The sequence below is a fragment of the Thamnophis elegans genome, chromosome 3 (genome assembly GCF_009769535.1).
Source record: "Thamnophis elegans isolate rThaEle1 chromosome 3, rThaEle1.pri, whole genome shotgun sequence".
Classification (NCBI taxonomy): domain Eukaryota; kingdom Metazoa; phylum Chordata; class Lepidosauria; order Squamata; family Colubridae; genus Thamnophis; species Thamnophis elegans.
The window spans coordinates 149,199,525-149,219,584 of record NC_045543.1 but is presented as its reverse complement, the minus strand read 5'-3'; the positions used below and the strand labels follow the sequence as shown (position 1 = coordinate 149,219,584).

Here is a 20,060-nt window from a genome sequence, read left to right as displayed (position 1 = left end):
TACTGGCAGTTGGCGGAATTAGCCTGCAACACTGCATTCTAACCACTGAGCCACAACGGCTCATGGAGGGAAGGAAGGAAAGGGAAGGAAAGGGAAGGGAAGGAAGGAAGGAAGGAAGATAAGAAAAGAAAGGAATAACAATAGCAGACTTATATACTACTTCACAGTGCTTTACAGCTCTCTCTAAGTGGTTTGCAGAGTCAACCTCTTGCCCCCAACAACCTGGCTCCTCATTTTACCCACCTCGGAAGGAAAGGAGGCTGAGTTCAACCTTGAACTGGTGAGGATTGAACTACTGGCAATTGGCGGAATTAGCCTGCAACACTGCATTCTAACCACTGAGCCACAACAGCTCATGGAGGGAAGGAAGGGAAGGGAAGGGAAGGGAAGGGAAGGGAGGAGGAAGGAAGGAAGGAATAACAATAGCAGACTTATATACCACTTCACAGTGCTTTACAGCTCTCTCTAAGTGGTTTGCAGAGTCAACCTCTTGCCCCCAACAACCTGGCTCCTCATTTTACCCACCTCGGAAGGAAAGGAGGCTGAGTTCAACCTTGAACTGGTGAGGATTGAACTACTGGCAGTTGGCGGAATTAGCCTGCAACACTGCATTCTAACCACTGAGCCACAACGGCTCATGGAGGGAAGGAAGGAAAGGGAAGGAAGGAAGGAAGATAAGAAAAGAAAGGAATAACAATAGCAGACCACTTCACAATGCTTTGCAGCCCTCTCTAAGGGGTTTACAGAGTCAGTCTCTTGCCCCCAACAACCTGGCTCCTCATTTTACCCACCTCGGAAGGAAAGGAGGCTGAGTTCAACCTTGAACTGGTGAGGATTGAACTACTGGCAGTTGGCGGAATTAGCCTGCAACACTGCATTCTAACCACTGAGCCACAACGGCTCATGGAGGGAAGGAAGGGAAGGGAAGGGAAGGGAGGAAGGAAGGAAGGAAGGAAGGAAGGAAGGAAAGGAATAACAATACCAGACTTATATACCACTTCACAGTGCTTTACAGCTCTCTCTAAGTGGTTTGCAGAGTCAACCTCTTGCCCCCAACAACCTGGCTCCTCATTTTACCCACCTCGGAAGGAAAGGAGGCTGAGTTCAACCTTGAACTGGTGAGGATTGAACTACTGGCAATTGGCGGAATTAGCCTGCAACACTGCATTCTAACCACTGAGCCACAACAGCTCATGGAGGGAAGGAAGGGAAGGGAAGGGAAGGGAAGGGAGGAGGAAGGAAGGAAGGAATAACAATAGCAGACTTATATACCACTTCACAGTGCTTTACAGCTCTCTCTAAGTGGTTTGCAGAGTCAACCTCTTGCCCCCAACAATCTGGGTCCTCATTTTACCCACCTTGGAAGGACGGAAGGCTGAGTCAACCTTGAGCCTGGTGAGATTCGAACTGCCAAATTGCAGGCAGCCGGCAGTCAGCAGAAGTAGCCTGCAGTACTGCACTCTAACCCAGTGTTTCCCAACCTTGGCAACGGGAAGAGGTCCGGACTTCAACTCCCAGAATCCCCCAGCCAGCATTCGCTGGCTGGGGGATTCTGGGAGTTGAAGTCCTGACCGCTTCCCGTTGCCAAGGTTGGGAAACACTGCTCTAACCACTGTGTCACAACGGTTCATATTTGGTTGGTTTTAGTCTGCTGGTGGTTTCTGAGATATTTTGATGCGTGGCAGTGTTATCTTTTCACAGCTTGTGTTGCTGCGTTGTACTCCAGTGTGTTGTTACTTTGATTTATATATTTCCAAACCGATGATGAAGCTTGTTTTAATATCAACCATTGTTTGGGTTCGTACAACTTCAACGATTTAGTCCAAATACAAGGTAAGTCCTTGACTTACAACCATTCATTTTTATGACTCTTTAGCCTTAAAACAGCCCTGAAAAAAGCAACTGACGGCCAGTACTCGCATTTATGACCGTTGCAGCATCCCACTGTCATGTGAATTGAATTTCGGTCATACATTGAGGAACACCTTATTCGCATTGCAGTAAGTGGGAATAAATCACTTTTTTTTTTCATACGTTGCTTTTTTTTCAGTGCCATTGTAACTTTGAAAGGTCACTAAATGAATTGCTGTAAGTGGAGGACAACCTATAAAACATTTTTAAAGTCCAGAATGCCCAGATAACATTTCAAAGTGGCTCAAAGAGACAGCTCCTTAAATCACAAGAAATAACGGATGTGTTCTGATTGAGGCTTCCCAAGAGCATGAAGCAAGCTCCTTGTCCTGGCAAAAACCCCTTTGATCTGGACTACTGCAACGTGCTCTACATGGGGCAGCCCTTGAAGAGCATTCGGAGACTTCAGCTCATCCAGAAAGCAGCCGCCCGAGCGATCGTGGGTGCACCTCGGTTCACCCACGTAACACCTATCCTCCGCGAGCTGCACTGGCTGCCCATCGGTCTTCGGATACGCTTCAAGGCGCTAGTCGTCACTTATAAAGCCCTTCATGGTATTGGACCTGGGTACTTGAGAGACCGCCTGCTGCCAATCACCTCCACTAGACCGATTAGATCCCACAGATTAGGCCTCCTCTGAATTCCATCCGCCGGCCAATGCCGACTGGCGACTACCCGGAGGAGAGCCTTCTCTGTGGCTGCTCCGACCCTCTGGAACGAACTCCCCGTGGAGATTCGAACCCTCACCACCCTCCAGGTCTTCCGCAAAGCCCTTAAAACCTGGCTGTTCCGACAGGCCTGGGGCTAAAGAGCTTTTGCCCCCCTCCTCGAATGGTATGGTTGTTGTGTGTTTTTTAAATTTTGTATTGTTATGTCTCGTCTTTTTTATTCCCTTGTCTGTACCCCCTTCCCTGATTGAATTGTGAGCCGCCCTGAGTCCCCTTCAGGGAAAAGGGCGGCATACAAATGTAATCAATCAATCAATCAATCAATGATCAATTTACTATGAATTCTATTCATTCACATCCAGCAAAGTCTTTCCAGGGAGGATTTACAGTCACAGACCTTATCTGGCTTGGAGAGCTGCCAGGCTGATCTCTGCAGAACCTGGCAAGGAGTCTTGTAGAGTCACAAACCAATGAAACAAACTAACTGTGTCCTGCAAACTCCCCTCCCCTTTTGCTCCTCTTTGATTTCCTCTGGGAGGGGCCATTCATCGTCCACCTGTGGCCTTACTCCCAAGTCAACTCCTATTCTTTAGCTGTTCCCTTCGTCTAGCAACTCTGCGCATGCGCACTCTGGGAACAGGCTCCAGCTGTTCCTCTGCCCCACTGAGGTCTGACTCTGAAGGCAGCTGATAACTGTCGGACGGCCCTGGCCCCCTCTCTGCCTCTGACACAGAGGCCTCATCAGAGCCTTCCCCAGACTCCAGGACTGGCCCGTGTTCCTCCCCAACCTCCCCAACCAATGTCCGAATCTGGCCGCTGGTGAGCCACAACAGGATGGAAGCTTATCAAGGAGAGAAGCAGCCATAGAAGTAAGGAGAAATTTCCTGACAGTGAGGACAATTAACCACTGGAACAGCTTGCCACCAGAAGTTGTGGGTGCTCCAACACGGGAGGTTTTTAAGAAGAGACTGGAGAACCACCTGTCTGAAATAGGTGGTTGAGCAGGGGGCTGGACTAGAAGACCTCCAAGGTCCCTTCCAACTGTGGTATTCGACAACCCTTTGTCCAAAATGGTACAGAGTCTCCTGCTTGAGCAGGGGGTTGGACTAGAAGACCTCCAAGGTCCCTTTCATCTCTGTCATTTTGTTATTCATTGGAATATAAGGTGGGGCGGAGGTATAGCACAATCACACTTGCAAGATTCTGTTGTTACAACCCAGGGGTGTCAAACTCAATTTCATTAAGGCAGTGGTTCCCAAACTTGGCAACTTTAAGACTTGCGGACTTCAATTCCCAGAATTCTGGGAGTTGAAATCCACAAGTCTTAAAGTTGCCAAGTTTGGGAACCACTGCATTAAGGGAACACATCAGGGCTGTGGTTGACCTTGGGGGTGTGTGTGTGTGACTGGATGGGCATCGCCAGCTTGACACCACTCCCCAAACTGCTGGTATGTTTCCTCTTTACACTGGGTAGACTGGGTTGAAGCTATTGGGTAGACCGGACCAATGCCACACTGGCCTGATCTTTCCTACTTGATAAAGTAGAAGGATGTGGGTTGGACAGCATCACCACCAGATGGATTTGCAACTGGCTGACCAACCACACTGAATGTGTAGTCCTCAATGGAACTGCATCTACATGGAGGGAGGTATGGAGTGGAGTACCCCAAGGCTCTGTTTTAGGCCCAGGACTCTTCAACATCTTCATCAATGATTTGGATGAGGGAATAAATGGGGAACTCACCAAATTTGCAGATGACACCAAGCTGGCAGGAATAGCCAACACTCCAGAAGACAGGCTCAAGATACAGAAGGATCTTCACAAACCTGAACATCGGGCACTATCTAATAAAATGAAATTCAATGGTGAAAAGAGTAAGATTCTACATTTAGGCAAGAAAAATGAAACGCACAGGTACAGTATAGGTGGCAACTTGCTCAATAGTAGTAACTGTGAGAGGGATCTTGGAGTCCTAGTGGAGAACCATTTAAATAGGAGCCAGCCATGTGCAGCAGCTGCCAAAAAAGCCAACACAGTTCTAGGCTGCATAAACACAGGGATAGAATCAAGATCATGTGAAGGGTTAATACTACTTTATAAGGCCTTGGTAAGGCCACACTTGGAATGCAGCATTCAGTTTTGGTCACCGCGATGTAGAAAAGATGTGGAGACTCTGGAAAGAGTGCAGAGAAGAGCAACAAAGATGATGAGGGGACTGGAGACTAAAACATGAAAAACGGTTGCAGGAACTGGGGATGTCTAGTTTAATGAAAAGAAGGACCAGGGGAGACATGATGTTCCAATATCTCAGGGGCTGCCCCAAAGAAAAGGGAGTCAAACTATTCTCCAAAGCACCTGAAGGCAGGACAAGAAGCAATGGGTCGAAACTAATCAAAGAGGGAAGCAACTTGGAACTGAGGAGAAATTTCCTGACAGTGAGAACAATTAATCAGTGGAACAATTTGCCTCCAGAAGTTGTGAATGCACCAACACTGGAACGTTTAAAGATGTTGGATAGCCATTTGTCTGAAACGGTATAGGGTTTCCTGTCTAGGCAGGGGGTTGGACTAGAAGACCTCCAAGGTCCCTTCCAACGCTGTTATTCTATTCTATTCTATTCCTCTTCACATTGGGTAGACCAGGACGACCCTGCAGGCTGGATCCGACCACATTGTGGGGCAAATCCGGCCAGTGGGCCTTGAGTTTCAATTCAATTTATTGAAATTGAATTGAAACTCAAGGCCCGCTTGCCGGATTTGATACCCCTGCTATAACCAATCACAATAAAAGTCATTTTAGCTTTCCAGTGGGGTTGTTTTCCTGGTCTAAAATTCCCAGCCAGGCTGACCATACCTGCTTTGAAGTAAAACAAATACGTGGATTAAATCTCCCATATCAGAATACTGATGATCTCATATAAACCTAGTTTGTAGCTAGGTGTGCAATGTTTGAAAGAATAAGCCATAATTTAATAGTCAATCTGGTTCCTCCGTCTCACAGGTCACACACATCCTAAGTCTGCTTTAGAAAAATCTATAAAATATCCTTCACTGAAACTCAGGCTAGGAGCCGATCTGAAAAAGCTTTCACTTCAAGCTATAATAGAAAAGGACCCAATGTCAATTTAATGTCAAACTGGAAAATCCTAAGATCTAGGGGCCTCCCCGACTTCCGTTGATTTAATCGCAATTCCAATTTCTTGAACAAAGAGGCAAGCTTAATAATCTCATTTTCTCCCTGGGCGGTAGCTACAAACTCTCAAATTGCGCGCGCGCACATACACACACACACATACAAATCTACCGGTATCTCTTCTTCTCTTGAAGAGAGATTAAAACTATACTATTTGAAAAGCTAGGATTAAGTAATTTGATAAATGCTTGAAAGCTCATGATTGATGCTAGAAGTGCATATTGAAATATTGAATAATGCAAAAAAGGAAGGAACTGGTCTTTAAATATTAGAATGATTGGGGAAGAGGAGAAAGGGGGGTAAAATAGAATTAGAAATAAGAGAGTGATGAAAGAAATGTCCTTCTGGGTTCGGCTCCAAGTGGGGAAAAAGACACTGGAGACATGGAGGCTGCTTGGAAAGATGGTTTATTGTTGGACAGGGCCACATGGCTTGAGCCCTGAACAGAAAAGGTGATCACATGCTTCAATGTTGGTGGAGAAGAAGAGAAGGGATGAGGAAGGGGCTTGCTAGGCTTTTTATACCCTGTTTAGTCCCACCTCTCTGTTTCCTGTTCCTGTGCAAGAAATGTATTCTGATTGGTTGTCAGACTCCCATGGGGCCGTGCAGGGGCTACTCTCTAGGCTGTGTTTTGAATCCAAGTATGGATGAATTCTCAGATGCCATATGCTTCAGTTGAGTAAAGTTCCAATATTATCATGCCTTTCTCCTGTAGCTGCTGGTGAGGTCTTTATTATGTAAAGTGACTAGCCTGGCCGGGTCAATGGCCCATTAACAAAGTGGGGATGGGCAGGAAGCTACAGGCAGCTATTCTGTCTTTTAAAACATGTTTCTTTCTCCTCACATCCAGGGAAATATTCTGCCTTTTCGATATTTCCTAGGATATTTCATTTTTCTGGGAGGGGGCTGGATGATAACTTCCCACAATCGGAAAAATAGCAAAAACAGATGTTACGATGATACAATGTATAGTAGAACTATGAGAAGGTTTAGAATTGAAAGATGATAGTAGAAATTACATGTCAGTAAAACTAACTGGGAAGTCGGCGGGGGAGGTTGGGGGGGTTGGGGGGGAGGGTAGGGGGAGGGAGGTAAATATTTGTAAAAGTTTTTTTTTCAAAAATTTTCAATAAATAATAATAATAATTAAAAAACTAAAAATGAAAATAAAATGTAATTACTAGGAATAATACTGTTATGTTTATTGGTATTGAACCGGATGACTCTCAGGAATCAAGCCATTCACACAATGTGGGGTATAAAATAAAAAAAACTTTATTAATTAAAAAGAGAACTATATTATTTGGAGTACAGCAAACATTGCAAAACTGTTGATGGGGTTTCTGACTCATATGCACCTTCCCACGTACATCACAAATAGAAGAAGCAGAATTATGAGGTTATTTAATTTGTCTAAACGCTAATTTCTTGTAATACTTTGTTTTTAGAAAGAGTGTACTATTTTTCTCTTTGCTTTCTTGTATATTGGCTGGCAAGGTGTATAAAAAAAATTCCCTTAGCAGAATAACAGAGTTGGGAGGTCATCTAGTCCAGGAGTCCCAAACCTTTAAGACCTCAGGGACCACTAAACCCATCATTTTAAATCCCACGGACCACTAATACCATCTTCCTAATGACCGGCTGGGCAGACGTGGCTAGGTGGTCATGTGACTGGGTGGGCGTGGCCAACTCAATGTCACTCATGTCGAGGGTCCCCTCACTGGCCTCTACTCACCCCTCCCACTCCTCATCTGCCCGGTCTCCTTAGCACCCCAACAGGAAGCAACTGTTGGTGCTAAGCAGCCCCCAGAAGAAAGAGTTGGCCAAACAGCTCAGTTCAAATTGGATCCGACCGAGAAGGAGGCTCAGCAGAAACACCTCACTGAGGACTAGGAGCATAGGCTTTCCCAGCAAAGGGAAGACCTTCGTGAGTGCAAGGCCAGATGCCGGCTCCTGGAGGCTCAGCGGGCTGAGATGGTCAGCCAGTTCCAGGCCATGATGCAGTCCCACTGGAACGAGGCCCTCCGGCTCTTCGCCCCCACGGCGCTTCCTTCCAGCCTTCCCCCAAAGTGGGTTGGAGCAGAAGATCCGTGCGCCTGATGGTGACTTGAGGTTCTGCTAAACATCTGGAGAAAGACGAGTAGTTCTCCAGAAACCTTGGAAGAAAGAAAGGACAGGGATAACTCTTCTTATAAGAGCCGAGGTGGCGCAGGGGTTAAATGCAGCACTGCAGGCCACTTCAGCTGACTGCAGTTCTGCAGTTCGGAGGTTCTAATCTCACCGGCTCAGGGTTGACTCAGCCTTCCATCCTTCCGAGGTGGGTAAAATGAGGACCAAGACTGTGGGGGCAATATGCCGACTCTGTAAACTGCTTAGAGAGGGCTGAAAGCCCTATGAAGCCATATATAAGTCTAACTGCTATTGCTATTGATCTCGATCTCGATCTCTCTCTCTCTCTCTCTCTCTCTCTCTCTATCTATCTCTATCTATCTATCTATCTATCTATCTATCTATCTATCTATCTATCTATCTATCTATCTATCTATATACCTATACCTATACCTATCTCTCCCTCCCTCCCTATCTATCTATCTATCTATCTATCTATCTATCTATCTATCTATCTATCTATCTATCTATCTATCTCTATATGTATATATCTCTATATCTATATTAAAAAGAGCCGAAGTGGCACAGTGGTTAGGGTGCAGCACTGCAGGCCACTTCAGCTGACTGCAGTTCTGCAGTTCGGCTGTTCAAATCTCACCGGCTCAAGGTTGACTCAGCCTTCCATCCTTCTGAGGTGGGTGAAATGAGGACCCAGACTGTGGGGGCGATATGCCGACTCTGTAAACTGCTTAGAGAGGGCTGAAAGCCCTATGAAGCGGTATATAAGTCTAACTGCTATTGCTATTGATCTCTCTCTCTCTCTCTCTCTCTCTCTCTCTCTCTCTCTATCTATCTATCTATCTATCTATCTATCTATCTATCTATCTATATACCTATACCTATACCTATACCTATACCTATACCTATCTCTCCCTCCCTATCTATCTATCTATCTATCTATCTATCTATCTATCTATCTATCTATCTATCTATCTATCTATCTATCTATCTATCTCAGTATATATCTCTATATGTATATATCTCTATATCTATATTAAAAAGAGCCGAAGTGGCACAGTGGTTAGGGTGCAGCACTGCAGGCCACTTCAGCTGACTGTTATCTGCAGTTCAGCGGTTCATATCTCACCGGCTCAAGGTTGACTCAGCCTTCCATCCTTCCGAGGTGGGTGAAATGAGGAGCCGGATTGTTGTTGGGGGCAATATGCTGACTCTGTAAACCGCTTAGAGAGGGCTGAAAGCCCTATGAAGCGGTATATAAGTCTAACTGCTATTGCTATTCGTTTTCCATGCCTTTCGTACAGCATTCAGTGAGGTCTTGACAGAGGAGTCAAGAAACCAGTCAAGAGCGGAAGGCACATAATTCAGAAAGCCAAGGCTCCAGTCCCATCTGAATGCCCAGCGCTTGTCCTCGCTAATTCTCGCAAAAGCTGCCTTAATTGAGAGGAAACAGCCCTTGCCAGCTGCCGAGGCCCGGAAGCCGACTTCTGTGCACAAATACCCGCACCGAGGCTGCAATTCAGAGCCACCGAGAGCAATTTCCCTTTCTTTGTGAAAGTAATATCTGAAGTGACCCGAAGAGACTGCGAAGGAGGAAAAAGCCATCACGATTCATCACCGATTCTCACCGGATAGAATTCAGGGCAGCTTTTACGGCAGGATAATGTAAAAATAAACAGCAATCTATATAAACCAATGAACAGATGGGGATGATCCAGTCGTTAGGGAGAATGGATCTCAGGCAGCCAGCTTCCAGAACCCACGAGAAGAGCCTGCTTTTCAAGGCCCTTACAGAATGCCACCCCCCGTGGGGTCCTGGGTGCTCTCTGAGCTTGGGGGCTTAATGTTAATAATCTTCTATTTCTCAATAAGATCCATTCTTTCATCCATGTTGGTCCCGCTGCTCGATAATAAAATTCCCACTTTGGTAATCCAAATCCACCGCGAGCTAGCAATAGCAATAGCAGTTAGACTTATATACCGCTTCATAGGGCTTTCAGCCCTCTCTAAGCGGTTTACAGAGTCAGCATATCGCCCCCACAGTCTGGGTCGTCATTTCACCCACCTCGGAAGGATGGAAGGCTGAGTCAACCTTGAGCCGGTGAGATTTGAACCACCGAACTGCAGATAGCAGTCAGCTGAAGTGGCCTGCAGTGCTGCACCCTAACCACTGTGCCACCTCGACTCTGCTTTCTTGCAGACGTCTCAGGACCCAACTAGGTAATAACTTCAGAGTGAGGAAGAGGAGGACTGGGGGATGCTTGGTGCTCTCTGAGCTTGGTTGTTTTCTTACAGATAAACCTTCAGGGCTAGAAGGAAGAGGGTTTTGTAGAGTAGTGGAGAAGGAGGAGGAGGAGGAGGAGGAGGTGGTGGTGGAGGAGGAGGAGGAGGACAACAGCGACAGTGCTGATGACATTGGGGTCTGTGGTGTTTTCTGAACCTGGGTGCTTTCTTTCAGACGTTTCATGACCCAACTAGGTAACATCTTCAAGAAGAGAAGTGTTGTGGTCCGCCGGCAGCCTGCGGAGCTGGCAGCAGAATCGGACATTGAGGAGGTTGGGGAGGAACATGGGCCAGCCCTGGGGACTGAGGGAAGCTCAGACGAGGGCTCTGCATGGGAGGCAGAGAGGGAGCTAGAAGCAGTGAGGCAGAAGAACAGCTGGAGCCTGTTCCCAGTGTGCCCATGCGCAGAGCTGCCAGAAGACAACTAAGAAAGGAGGGTCGACTTGGGAGTAAAGCCACACTTTGGAGGGAGTTGGCCCTTCCCAGAGGAAAGGGGGAAATGGGGAGGGGGCTTTTGCAGGACTACCTGTAACCTAGGGAGGGAGGAAGTATCTGACTTTCCCCTGCCAGACCCCCCTGCTCCAAACAGCTGCCCCCTTCCTACCAATGAAAGCTGAGCAAAGGGCCCCTTTTGAGAGTTAATAAATATTTAAGAAGAGTCGAGTCAAAATGTTTTAGCGCTGGGCAACGAAGACGTGAATGTTCCAAGAATCAGAGGATGCTGCGTTTTGCACAGACTCTCTTCATTTTGCTAACCTGAACCTGCACAATTCTCAGCGAGGTGGTTTTTAAATAATGCAGCTCATTGTGCTTACAGTAAAGCGATCGATTTTTAGTTCCAGCTTATGTTTACTGATTTTTTTAGAGACGCCAAAAAAGCTAGGAGGCGCCCGCAGCTCCCTCCTCGGCAGGAATAAGATTTGGAAAGGTGCTTCAAGAGAATTAAGCCGGCTGTCAGGTTTAGCCATGGCGGCCTCTGGTTTCCAAGAATTCAGTATATTTCTATTTTTAAAACTCTTGTGATTTCGCTTTCTTTTAGAATGCCAGGAAGTGCTGAATATAGCCTACAGCAATGGTTCCCAAACTTGGCAACTTTAAGACTTGTGGACTTCAACTCCCAGAATTCTGCTGGCTGGAGAATTCTGGGAGTTGAAGTCCACAAGTCTTAAAGTTGCCAAGTTTGGGAACCACTGGCCTACAGGTAGTCCTCAACATACGACCACATTTGAGCTAAGAAGCATGGAAGAGAAGAGAATAGGAAGAGAAGAGAAGAAAGAAGAGAAGAGAGAAATATGGAATAAAGTAGTCCTCAGCATACGACCATATTTGAGCTAAGAAAATGGAATAGAATAAAAAGAGAACAAAAAAGAAAAGAGAAGAGAGAGATATGGAATAGAATAGAAGGAGAAGAGAAGAGAAAAGAGGAGAAGAGAAAGATATAGAATAGAAATATGGAATAGAGTAGTCCTCGATTTACAACCACATTTGAGCTAAGAAACATGGAATAGAATAGAAAGAGAAGAGAACAAAAAAGAGAAGAGAAGAGAGAGATATGGAATAGAATAGAAGGAGAAGAGAAGAGAAAAGAGGAGAAGAGAAAGATATAGAATAGAAATATGGAATAGAGTAGTCCTCGATTTACAACCACATTTGAGCTAAGAAACATGGAATAGAATAGAAAGAGAAGAGAACAAAAAAGAGAAGAGAAGAGAGAGATATGGAATAGAATAGAAGGAGAAGAGAAGAGAAAAGAGGAGAAGAGAAAGATATAGAATAGAAATATGGAATAGAGTAGTCCTCGATTTACAACCACATTTGAGCTAAGAAACATGGAATAGAATAGAAAGAGAAGAGAACAAAAAAGAAAAGAGAAGAGAGAGATATGGAATAGAATAGAAGGAGAAGAAGAGAAAAGAGAAAAATATAGAATATAAATATGGACTAGAGTAGTTCTCTAAGCTAAAAACATGCATCCCTGTTTTCTTGGCTGATCAATCTGGGTCTTTCTCCCATCTCTAGCCTCCATTTTTCACGCTTAACTGCCATTGCAGAATTCCTGTTTCCATGTGATCAAAATTTGGATGCTTGGAAACTGGCATGTGCTTTGTGACCTCCTGACACGCAAAGCCCATGCGGGAAATCGGATTCACTTTGCAACCGTATAACTAAGATTTAACAATTGCAGCGATTCCCTTATCAACTGTAGCAATGGAGAAAACTCGCTTAACAACCGTTTTGCTTAGCAATGGAAAATTTGGGTCCGTTGTGGTCATAACTGGAGGATTACCTGTACATTTGAAAGTGTTTTTTTTTTAAAAAAAAATCTTGCACAAAGATGCTTACAGGACTGTCTTTTTCATCCGACGTTTGATCGGTTTCCCTTGTATGTCACCAGAATTCCTGCTTGAAGCAAGGGGTTGGACTAGAAGACCTCCAAGGTCCCTTCCAACTTTGTTATTCTGTTATTCAAAGGACCTCTTGCTTCGTCCGTCCGTTCCCCCCCCCCCCCGCCATAAAATGAGGCAGGTGGAAACTTGGAGAGCCTGATGCTGTTTCGCTGTTTTGCATCTGACTCTGGAATAGCTTTCCCCGCAAATATCGATCCGTTCTCCCGTTGTCGGTTGTGTGTGTGTAAGGAACAGAGTACTCGAGGTGTGAAGTTTTGCCTTGGAATGTTATTGGTTTTGCAATTTTATTGATTCTTATCTATTGATAACTTCTACCGTGCCGAGGATTTCTTCTGCTTTGTTTCAAATTGCTTTGTAAACTGTCAGAAATCTTCCCAGTTGCAGGCTCCATAAATCTAAATAATAACAAATGAGATCACAGTGCTTAAGGCAGTGTTTCTCAACCTTGGCAACTTGAAGATGTCCAGACTTCAACTCCCAGAATTCCCCAGCCAGCATTCGCTGGCTGGGGAATTCTGGGAGTTGAAGTCCGGACATCTTCAAGTTGCTAAGGTTGAGAAACACTGGCTTAAGGCAAACGGGCTAGAAAATGGGAGATTGTGAGTTCTAGTTCAGCCTTAGCCATGAAAGCGGGCTGGGTGACTTTGGGCCAATCACTAGGAGATTGACAATTCTAGTTCCACTTTAGGCATGAAAGCCAATCGGGTGACTTTGGGCCAATCACCAGGAGGCTGTGAGTTCTAGTCCCCACTTAGGCATGAAAGATGGCTGGTTGGCTTTGAGCCAATCGCCAGGAGACTGAGAGTTCTAGTCCAGCCTTAGGCATAAAAGCCAATCGGGTGACTTTGGGCCAATCACCAGGAGACGGTGAGTTCTAGTCCCACCTTAGGCATGAAAGATGGCTGGTTGGCTTTGGGACAATCGCCAGGAGACTGTGAGTTCTAGTCCCACCTTAGGCATAAAAACCAATTGGGTGACTTTGGGCCAATCACCAGGAGATGGTGAGTTCTAGTCCTGCCTTAGGCATAAAAGTGAATTGGGTGACTTTGGGCCAATCACCAGGAGACAGTGAGTTCTAGTCCTGCCTTAGGCATAAAAGTGAATCTGGTGATTTTGGGCCAATCACCAGGAGACGGTGAGTTCTAGTCCAACCTTAGGCATAAAAACCAATCGGGTGACTTTGGGCCAATCACCAGGAGACAGTGAGTTCTAGTCCAACCTTAGGCATAAAAACCAATCGGGTGACTTTGGGCCAATCACCAGGAGACGGTGAGTTCTAGTCCCACCTTAGGCATAAAAACCAATTGGGTGACTTTGGGCCAATCACCAGGAGACGGTGAGTTCTAGTCCAACCTTAGGCATAAAAACCAATCGGGTGACTTTGGGCCAATCACCAGGAGACAGTGAGTTCTAGTCCAACCTTAGGCATAAAAACCAATCGGGTGACTTTGGGCCAATCACCAGGAGACGGTGAGTTCTAGTCCCACCTTAGGCATGAAAGATGGCTGGTTGGCTTTGGGACAATCGCCAGGAGACTGTGAGTTCTAGTCCCACCTTAGGCATAAAAACCAATTGGGTGACTTTGGGCCAATCACCAGGAGATGGTGAGTTCTAGTCCTGCCTTAGGCATAAAAGTGAATTGGGTGACTTCGGGCCAATCACCAGGAGACGGTGAGTTCTAGTCCCACCTTAGGCATGAAAGATGGCTGGTTGGCTTTGGGCCGATCACCAGGAGACAGTGAGTTCTAGTCCCACCTTAGGCATGAAAGATGGCTGGTTGGCTTTGGGCCGATCACCAGGAGACAGTGAGTTCTAGTCCTGCCTTAGGCATAAAAGTAAATCGGGTGACTTTGGGCCGATCGCCAGGAGACTTTGAGTTCTAGTCCTGCCTTAGGCATAAAAGCCAATCGGGTGGCTTTGGACCAATCACCAGGAGACGGTGAGTTCTAGTCCCGCCTTTGCCATGAAAGGTGGCTGGGTGGATATGCCTGTTACCTTGAGTTATTTGTATAAATAATCAAAGTTAGATATAAACGCCTAAACAATCTACTAACATTTTTTAAAAACAATGGCTGTCCTGATGGGTTTTGTGCTTTTCCTGCCCTCCGACAGGATCCAGCGGCCGCCTCCATCTCGGACAGAGACTGTGACCCCAGAGAGGGCGAGACCGTAGCCATGAATTACAAACCGTCTCCCCTGCAGGTGAAACTAGGTAAGTCCGATCCCAAGAAGCGGCAGAAAGCTTTGCAAATTCCTCCTCTAGCTCTAGATGCCTCTCCCCAACCCATCCTGCCCACGGAGACATCGACCGACAAGCAGCCTACGAGTCCCTCAGAATCCAGATCAACCCCACAAGTGACCAGTCACAGCCCCGGCCCTCAACCAACCCTTTTCTCCCCCCAAAAAAGAGAGTGAAAATCTGGGTGCGTCTTATACATTGAATACAGCATTTTTTTGCCTACCAACCCCCCCCCCCTTTCGCAAAAATGGAGGTGCAGATGGTTTGGGAGACCTGCAAAGTGCTCCTGAGGGGCTGGGGAGGGCAAAAACAAGCAAAAAATGGGCCGTATTTGGTAGGTTTTGCCCCCCCCCCTAGCCCCCAGGAGCACCCTACAAGCCTCCCAAAGCTCTGCATGCCCCCCCCCTTCTTTTTTTTTGCAAAAAACTAGGCATGCAGAGGGTTTGGGAGGCCTGCAGAGTGCATTTTATTTTTTAAAATTTACCTCTTCAAAATCTTGGTGCGTCTTATACTTCGGTGTGTCTTATACTCCAAAAAATATGGTTCTTGTTTTTTTGCATTCAAGCCACATTCTTTCAGAAAACCATGAATTCTGCTCCTTTTTACACACCCACTTCAAACACTGCACCTCCACTGCAGTCAACTTGATATGTGTATGTATATATATATATATATATATATATATATATATATATATATATATATATATATATATATATATATATATATGTATGTATTTGTGTGTGTGTGTGTTGTATTTGTGCTGATAAATAAATAAAGGGAGACTAGTATAGATCTATTTCAAGCTATTTAGCTCTCATCAGCTAGCCATACCCTTACTGGGATTCGAACCAGGGCTGTATTACATGTTAGGCAGATGTGTTAACCCCTAAGCCACAAGGTTCTCCTCCTTTATCAGCTGAGCCAGGGAAATAGGTATGTATTTAGTGTCACAACCCCTGGTATGCCCAAATATGGGAGGAAGCCTACTGTTTCCATTCTCTGTCTATCGGCTCGTCAGAAGAGACCATCCAGACAGAAACCCAATATTTTTACTGTTGCCTTTGTTACATTTGTGTTGTATTTGTGCTGATAAATAAATAAAGGGAGACTAGTATAGATCTATTTCAAGCTATTTAGCTCTCATCATATATATAAGGCCTAATGGCTAAGATTTCTGCCTAGTATGTAATATACCCCAGGTTCAAATCCCAGTAAGGGTATGGCTAGCTGATGAGAGCTAAATAGCTTGAAATAGATCTATACTAGTCTCCCTTTATTTATTTATCAGCACAAATAAAAAAACACATATATATATATATATATATATATATATATATATGTATGTATGTATGTATGTATGTATGTATGTTATATTTATGCTGATAAATAAATAAAGGGAGACTAGTATAGATCTATTTCAAGCTATTTAGCTCTCATCAGCTAGCCATACCCAAGTTTGGGAATCGAACCTGTGACATATATATATATATATATATATATATATATATATATATATATATATATATATATATATATATATACATACATACACACACACACACACACACACACACACACACACACATATACATACATACATACATACATATATATTAGAATCTCTCACACACAGCTATTTGCACTTCCATCAACAAGCATTAATTCCTTGCAATAAATCTCATAACATCCACTCCCTCTCTTACCATCCTTGGTGCATCTTCACATTTCTCCATCTGTTTACCAAGGTGCAAGAAATCATCCTGTTTGCTCTAATTTTTCATCACTAATGTAAAATGTGCTTCCTTTCCCTTTATTTACCCTGTTGAGCACGCAGCTCTCGGTCTCCGATATATTCATTTTCAGATCCAGGCATCTCATTTGCAGTACTGCCAAATACAGCTGCCCAAAAAGCCAACACAGTTCTAGGCTGCATCAACAGAGGGATAGAATCAAGATCATGGGAAGGGTTAATACCACTTTATAAGGCCTTGGTAAGGCCACACTTGGAATACTGCATTCAGTTTTGGTTGCCATGATGTAGAAAAGATGTGGAGACTCTAGAAAGAGTGCAGAGAAGAGCAACAAAGAAGATTAGGGGACTGGAGACTAAAACATATGAAGAACGGTTGCAGGAACTGGGTATGTCTAGTTTAATGGAAAGAAGGACCAGGGGAGACATGTTAGCACAGTTCCAATATCTCAGGGGCTGCCACAAAGAAGAAGGACTCAAACTATTCTCCAAGGCACCTGAGGGCAGAACAAGAAGCAATGGGTGGAAACTAATCAAGGAGAGAAGCAACTTAGGAGAAATTTCCTGACAGTGAGAACAATTAATCAGTGGAACAGAAGTTGCCTCCAGAAGTTGTGAATACCCCAACACTGGAAGTCTTTAAGAAGATGTTGGATAGCCATTTGTCTGAAATGGTATATGGGGTTTCCTGCCTAAACAGGGGGTTGGACTAGAAGACCTCCAAGGTCCCCTGCAATTCTTCAATTATTCTATTCTATAATCTTACACAATGGGCTTAACGTTTGCTGAAAACAATTCGGATTCTTTAGCTAACATCTAAAATGTTATCATCTGCATACAAAAAAAAAAGCGTCTGTATTGATGTTCCCAAGGAAGACTGCAAAAAAATTAATTTGGGATGCTGTTTGGAACCCTGACAGCCGCTTCATGTGTAAAATGCCTAATTGGATAGAACATATTTGCCTCCAGAGGTTGTGGGCGCTCCAACAACTGGAGGTTTTTAAGAAGAGACTGGAGAACCATTTGTACGGAATGGTTGAGGGCCTCCTGCTTGAGCAAGGGGTTGGACTAGAGGACCTCCAAGGTCCCTTCCAGCTCAGTTTTACTGTTGTTTTCTCCTCTGCCTATCATCTCCCGCTGAAAACAGTGATGATGGCATGACACCAGTCCTACAGCCCAGTGGTTTAGTTCCACTGTAGGGTCTGTATAGTTGTTTATATAGCAGAGACGGCGGTAACTGTGTATGCTCACATGGGGAAGAGCAGTGGCTTGTTTGACCTCAGAAGCTAACATGATGGTGTAAAGTTTAATATATTATAGTAATAGCAATAGTGGTTAGACTTATATACCGCTTCATAGGGCTTTCAGCCCTCTCTAAGCGGTTTACAGAGTCAGCATATCGCCCCCAACAACAATCCGGGTCCTCATTTCACCCACCTCGGAAGGACGGAAGGCTGAGTCAACCCTGAGCCGGTGAGATTTGAACAGCCGAACTGCAGAACTGCAGTCAGCTGAAGTAGCCTACAGTGCTGCATTTAACCACTGCGCCACCTCGGCTCTTATATTTATATTTTATACCGCTTGTATAATTAAGGGAATCCAGGCTGAGCTTTTTTCCAAGATTATGAAACAGACTCGATTAGATTGATATCGGTTCATCATTATTAAGGCTGATTACACAGTTAGAAATAGATTTCAACGTTCCAAAATCGCACGACAGAATGACAACAGTTCCTGGAAACGGGGGAAATAGCTTGCTCAAAAACCCCATGGAGCTTCAGCTTTGCAAGTTGCCAAACTGCGCCTTTTGGAGAACTGGATAAATCGTGGAGGAAAATGGATCAAGTAATTTGAAGGACTCCTTACAGCAAAAGGCGGGATATGAAAAGTAGCTTTGGAGTCCCTCCTGTTTGGTCTGGAGTGGAAGCTTTCAGGATGCTGACTACCATGGCTCTCTGTGAACATCTGTTCTTGGGCGAGGGGAGGGAGACCATAGCTGGGACCTCACAATGTGAAATTCTCATCATCTCCTTAATGTTGGGTCCTGACAGGGCCCTGACTCCTGTAGCACTGAAACAGCTAAAAATGGGATGGGATGGAACAGAATAGAAAAGAAAATATGGAGTGGAATGGAATGGAATAGAATAGAATATAGAATGCCATAAAATATAGAGTAGAGTGGAGTAGAATAGAATAGAGTAGAAAATATGGAATGGAATAGAATAGAATATAGAATACCATATAGAGTAGAGTAGAGTAGAGTAGAGTAGAAAATATGGAATGGAATAGAATAGAATATAGAATACCATAAAGAGTAGAGTAGAGTAGAGTAGAGTAGAGTAGAGTAGAGTAGAGTAGAGTAGAAAATATGGAATGGAATAGAATAGAATATAGAATACCATAAAGAGTAGAGTAGAGTAGAGTAGAGTAGAGTAGAGTAGAGTAGAAAATATGGAATGGAATGGAATAGAATAGAATATAGAATACTATATAGAGTAGAGTAGAGTAGAGTAGAAAATATGGAATGGAATGGAATAGAATAGAATATAGAATACCATAAAGAGTAGAGTAGAGTAGAAAATATGGAATGGAATAGAATAGAATATAGAATACCATGTAGAGTAGAGTAGAGTAGAGTAGAGTAGAGTAGAGTAGAAAATATGGAATGGAATAGAATACCATAAAAAATAGAATAGAAAATAGAATGGAACAGAGAATAGAATAGAATACAGAATAGAATAGAATAAGGAATGGAATGGAATATGGAGAGACTAGCATAGAATAAGGAAGGAAAGGGAATATGGATAGAATAGAATAGAAATTAAATTGAATTCTTTATTGGCCAAGTGTGATTGGACACACAAGGAATTTGCCTTTGGTGCAGATGTTCTCAGAGTACATAAAAAGACAAGATACATCCGTCAAGAATCATAAGGTACAGCCCTTAATGATAGTCATAGGGTACAAATAAGCAATCAGGAAACAATATCAATACAAATTGTAAGAATACAAGAAATGAAGTTACAGTTAGGAAGCCGATGAGTACTTGGATGGAAGGCTCTGTTGTTATTCCCTTTTTAGCTTTGTAAAGGTTACTAAAGCTATTATTCCATTCCATTTGACTAACGGGGTGCGGGGGGACAAGAAGAAATATAAGCCTTAGGACAGGATTAGCCCTGGAAAACAAACCTTGATTTAAATGGAAGCGCTCCTTTTGAAAAAAAAAAAGCAATTTGGGGTCCCTGCAGTCCTGACCCCTGCCTTTGTAGTCTTTTTTTTGGGGGGGTGCTGCCCAGGAACAAACAGAAGCTTGTAGGGATCCCCAAAGTCCAAACCCGATTGGAGCAACAAACGACAACACTTGAGACGATGAAAGAGCTTGGAGGCTTATCAAAGAAAGAACGTGTTGCAATCGAAAACTGGCAGGGAATATAATTCTCCGAGAAAGACAGCCCAATTGTCTGTTGCAAGAAGATTA

General features: G+C 44.3%; 1 protein-coding gene across 2 annotated transcripts in view; it reads left to right on the top strand.

The window, feature by feature from the left end:
- The window catches only part of FAM219A (family with sequence similarity 219 member A), a 65,954-nt gene that overhangs the window by 20,575 nt on the left and 25,319 nt on the right, over window positions 1-20,060 (top strand). For both annotated transcript variants that reach the window (XM_032214294.1, XM_032214293.1), the window contains exon 2: window positions 14,703-14,802. In XM_032214294.1, the coding sequence (XP_032070185.1) occupies window positions 14,703-14,802 (100 nt within the window). The remainder of the gene's footprint in view (window positions 1-14,702; window positions 14,803-20,060) is intronic.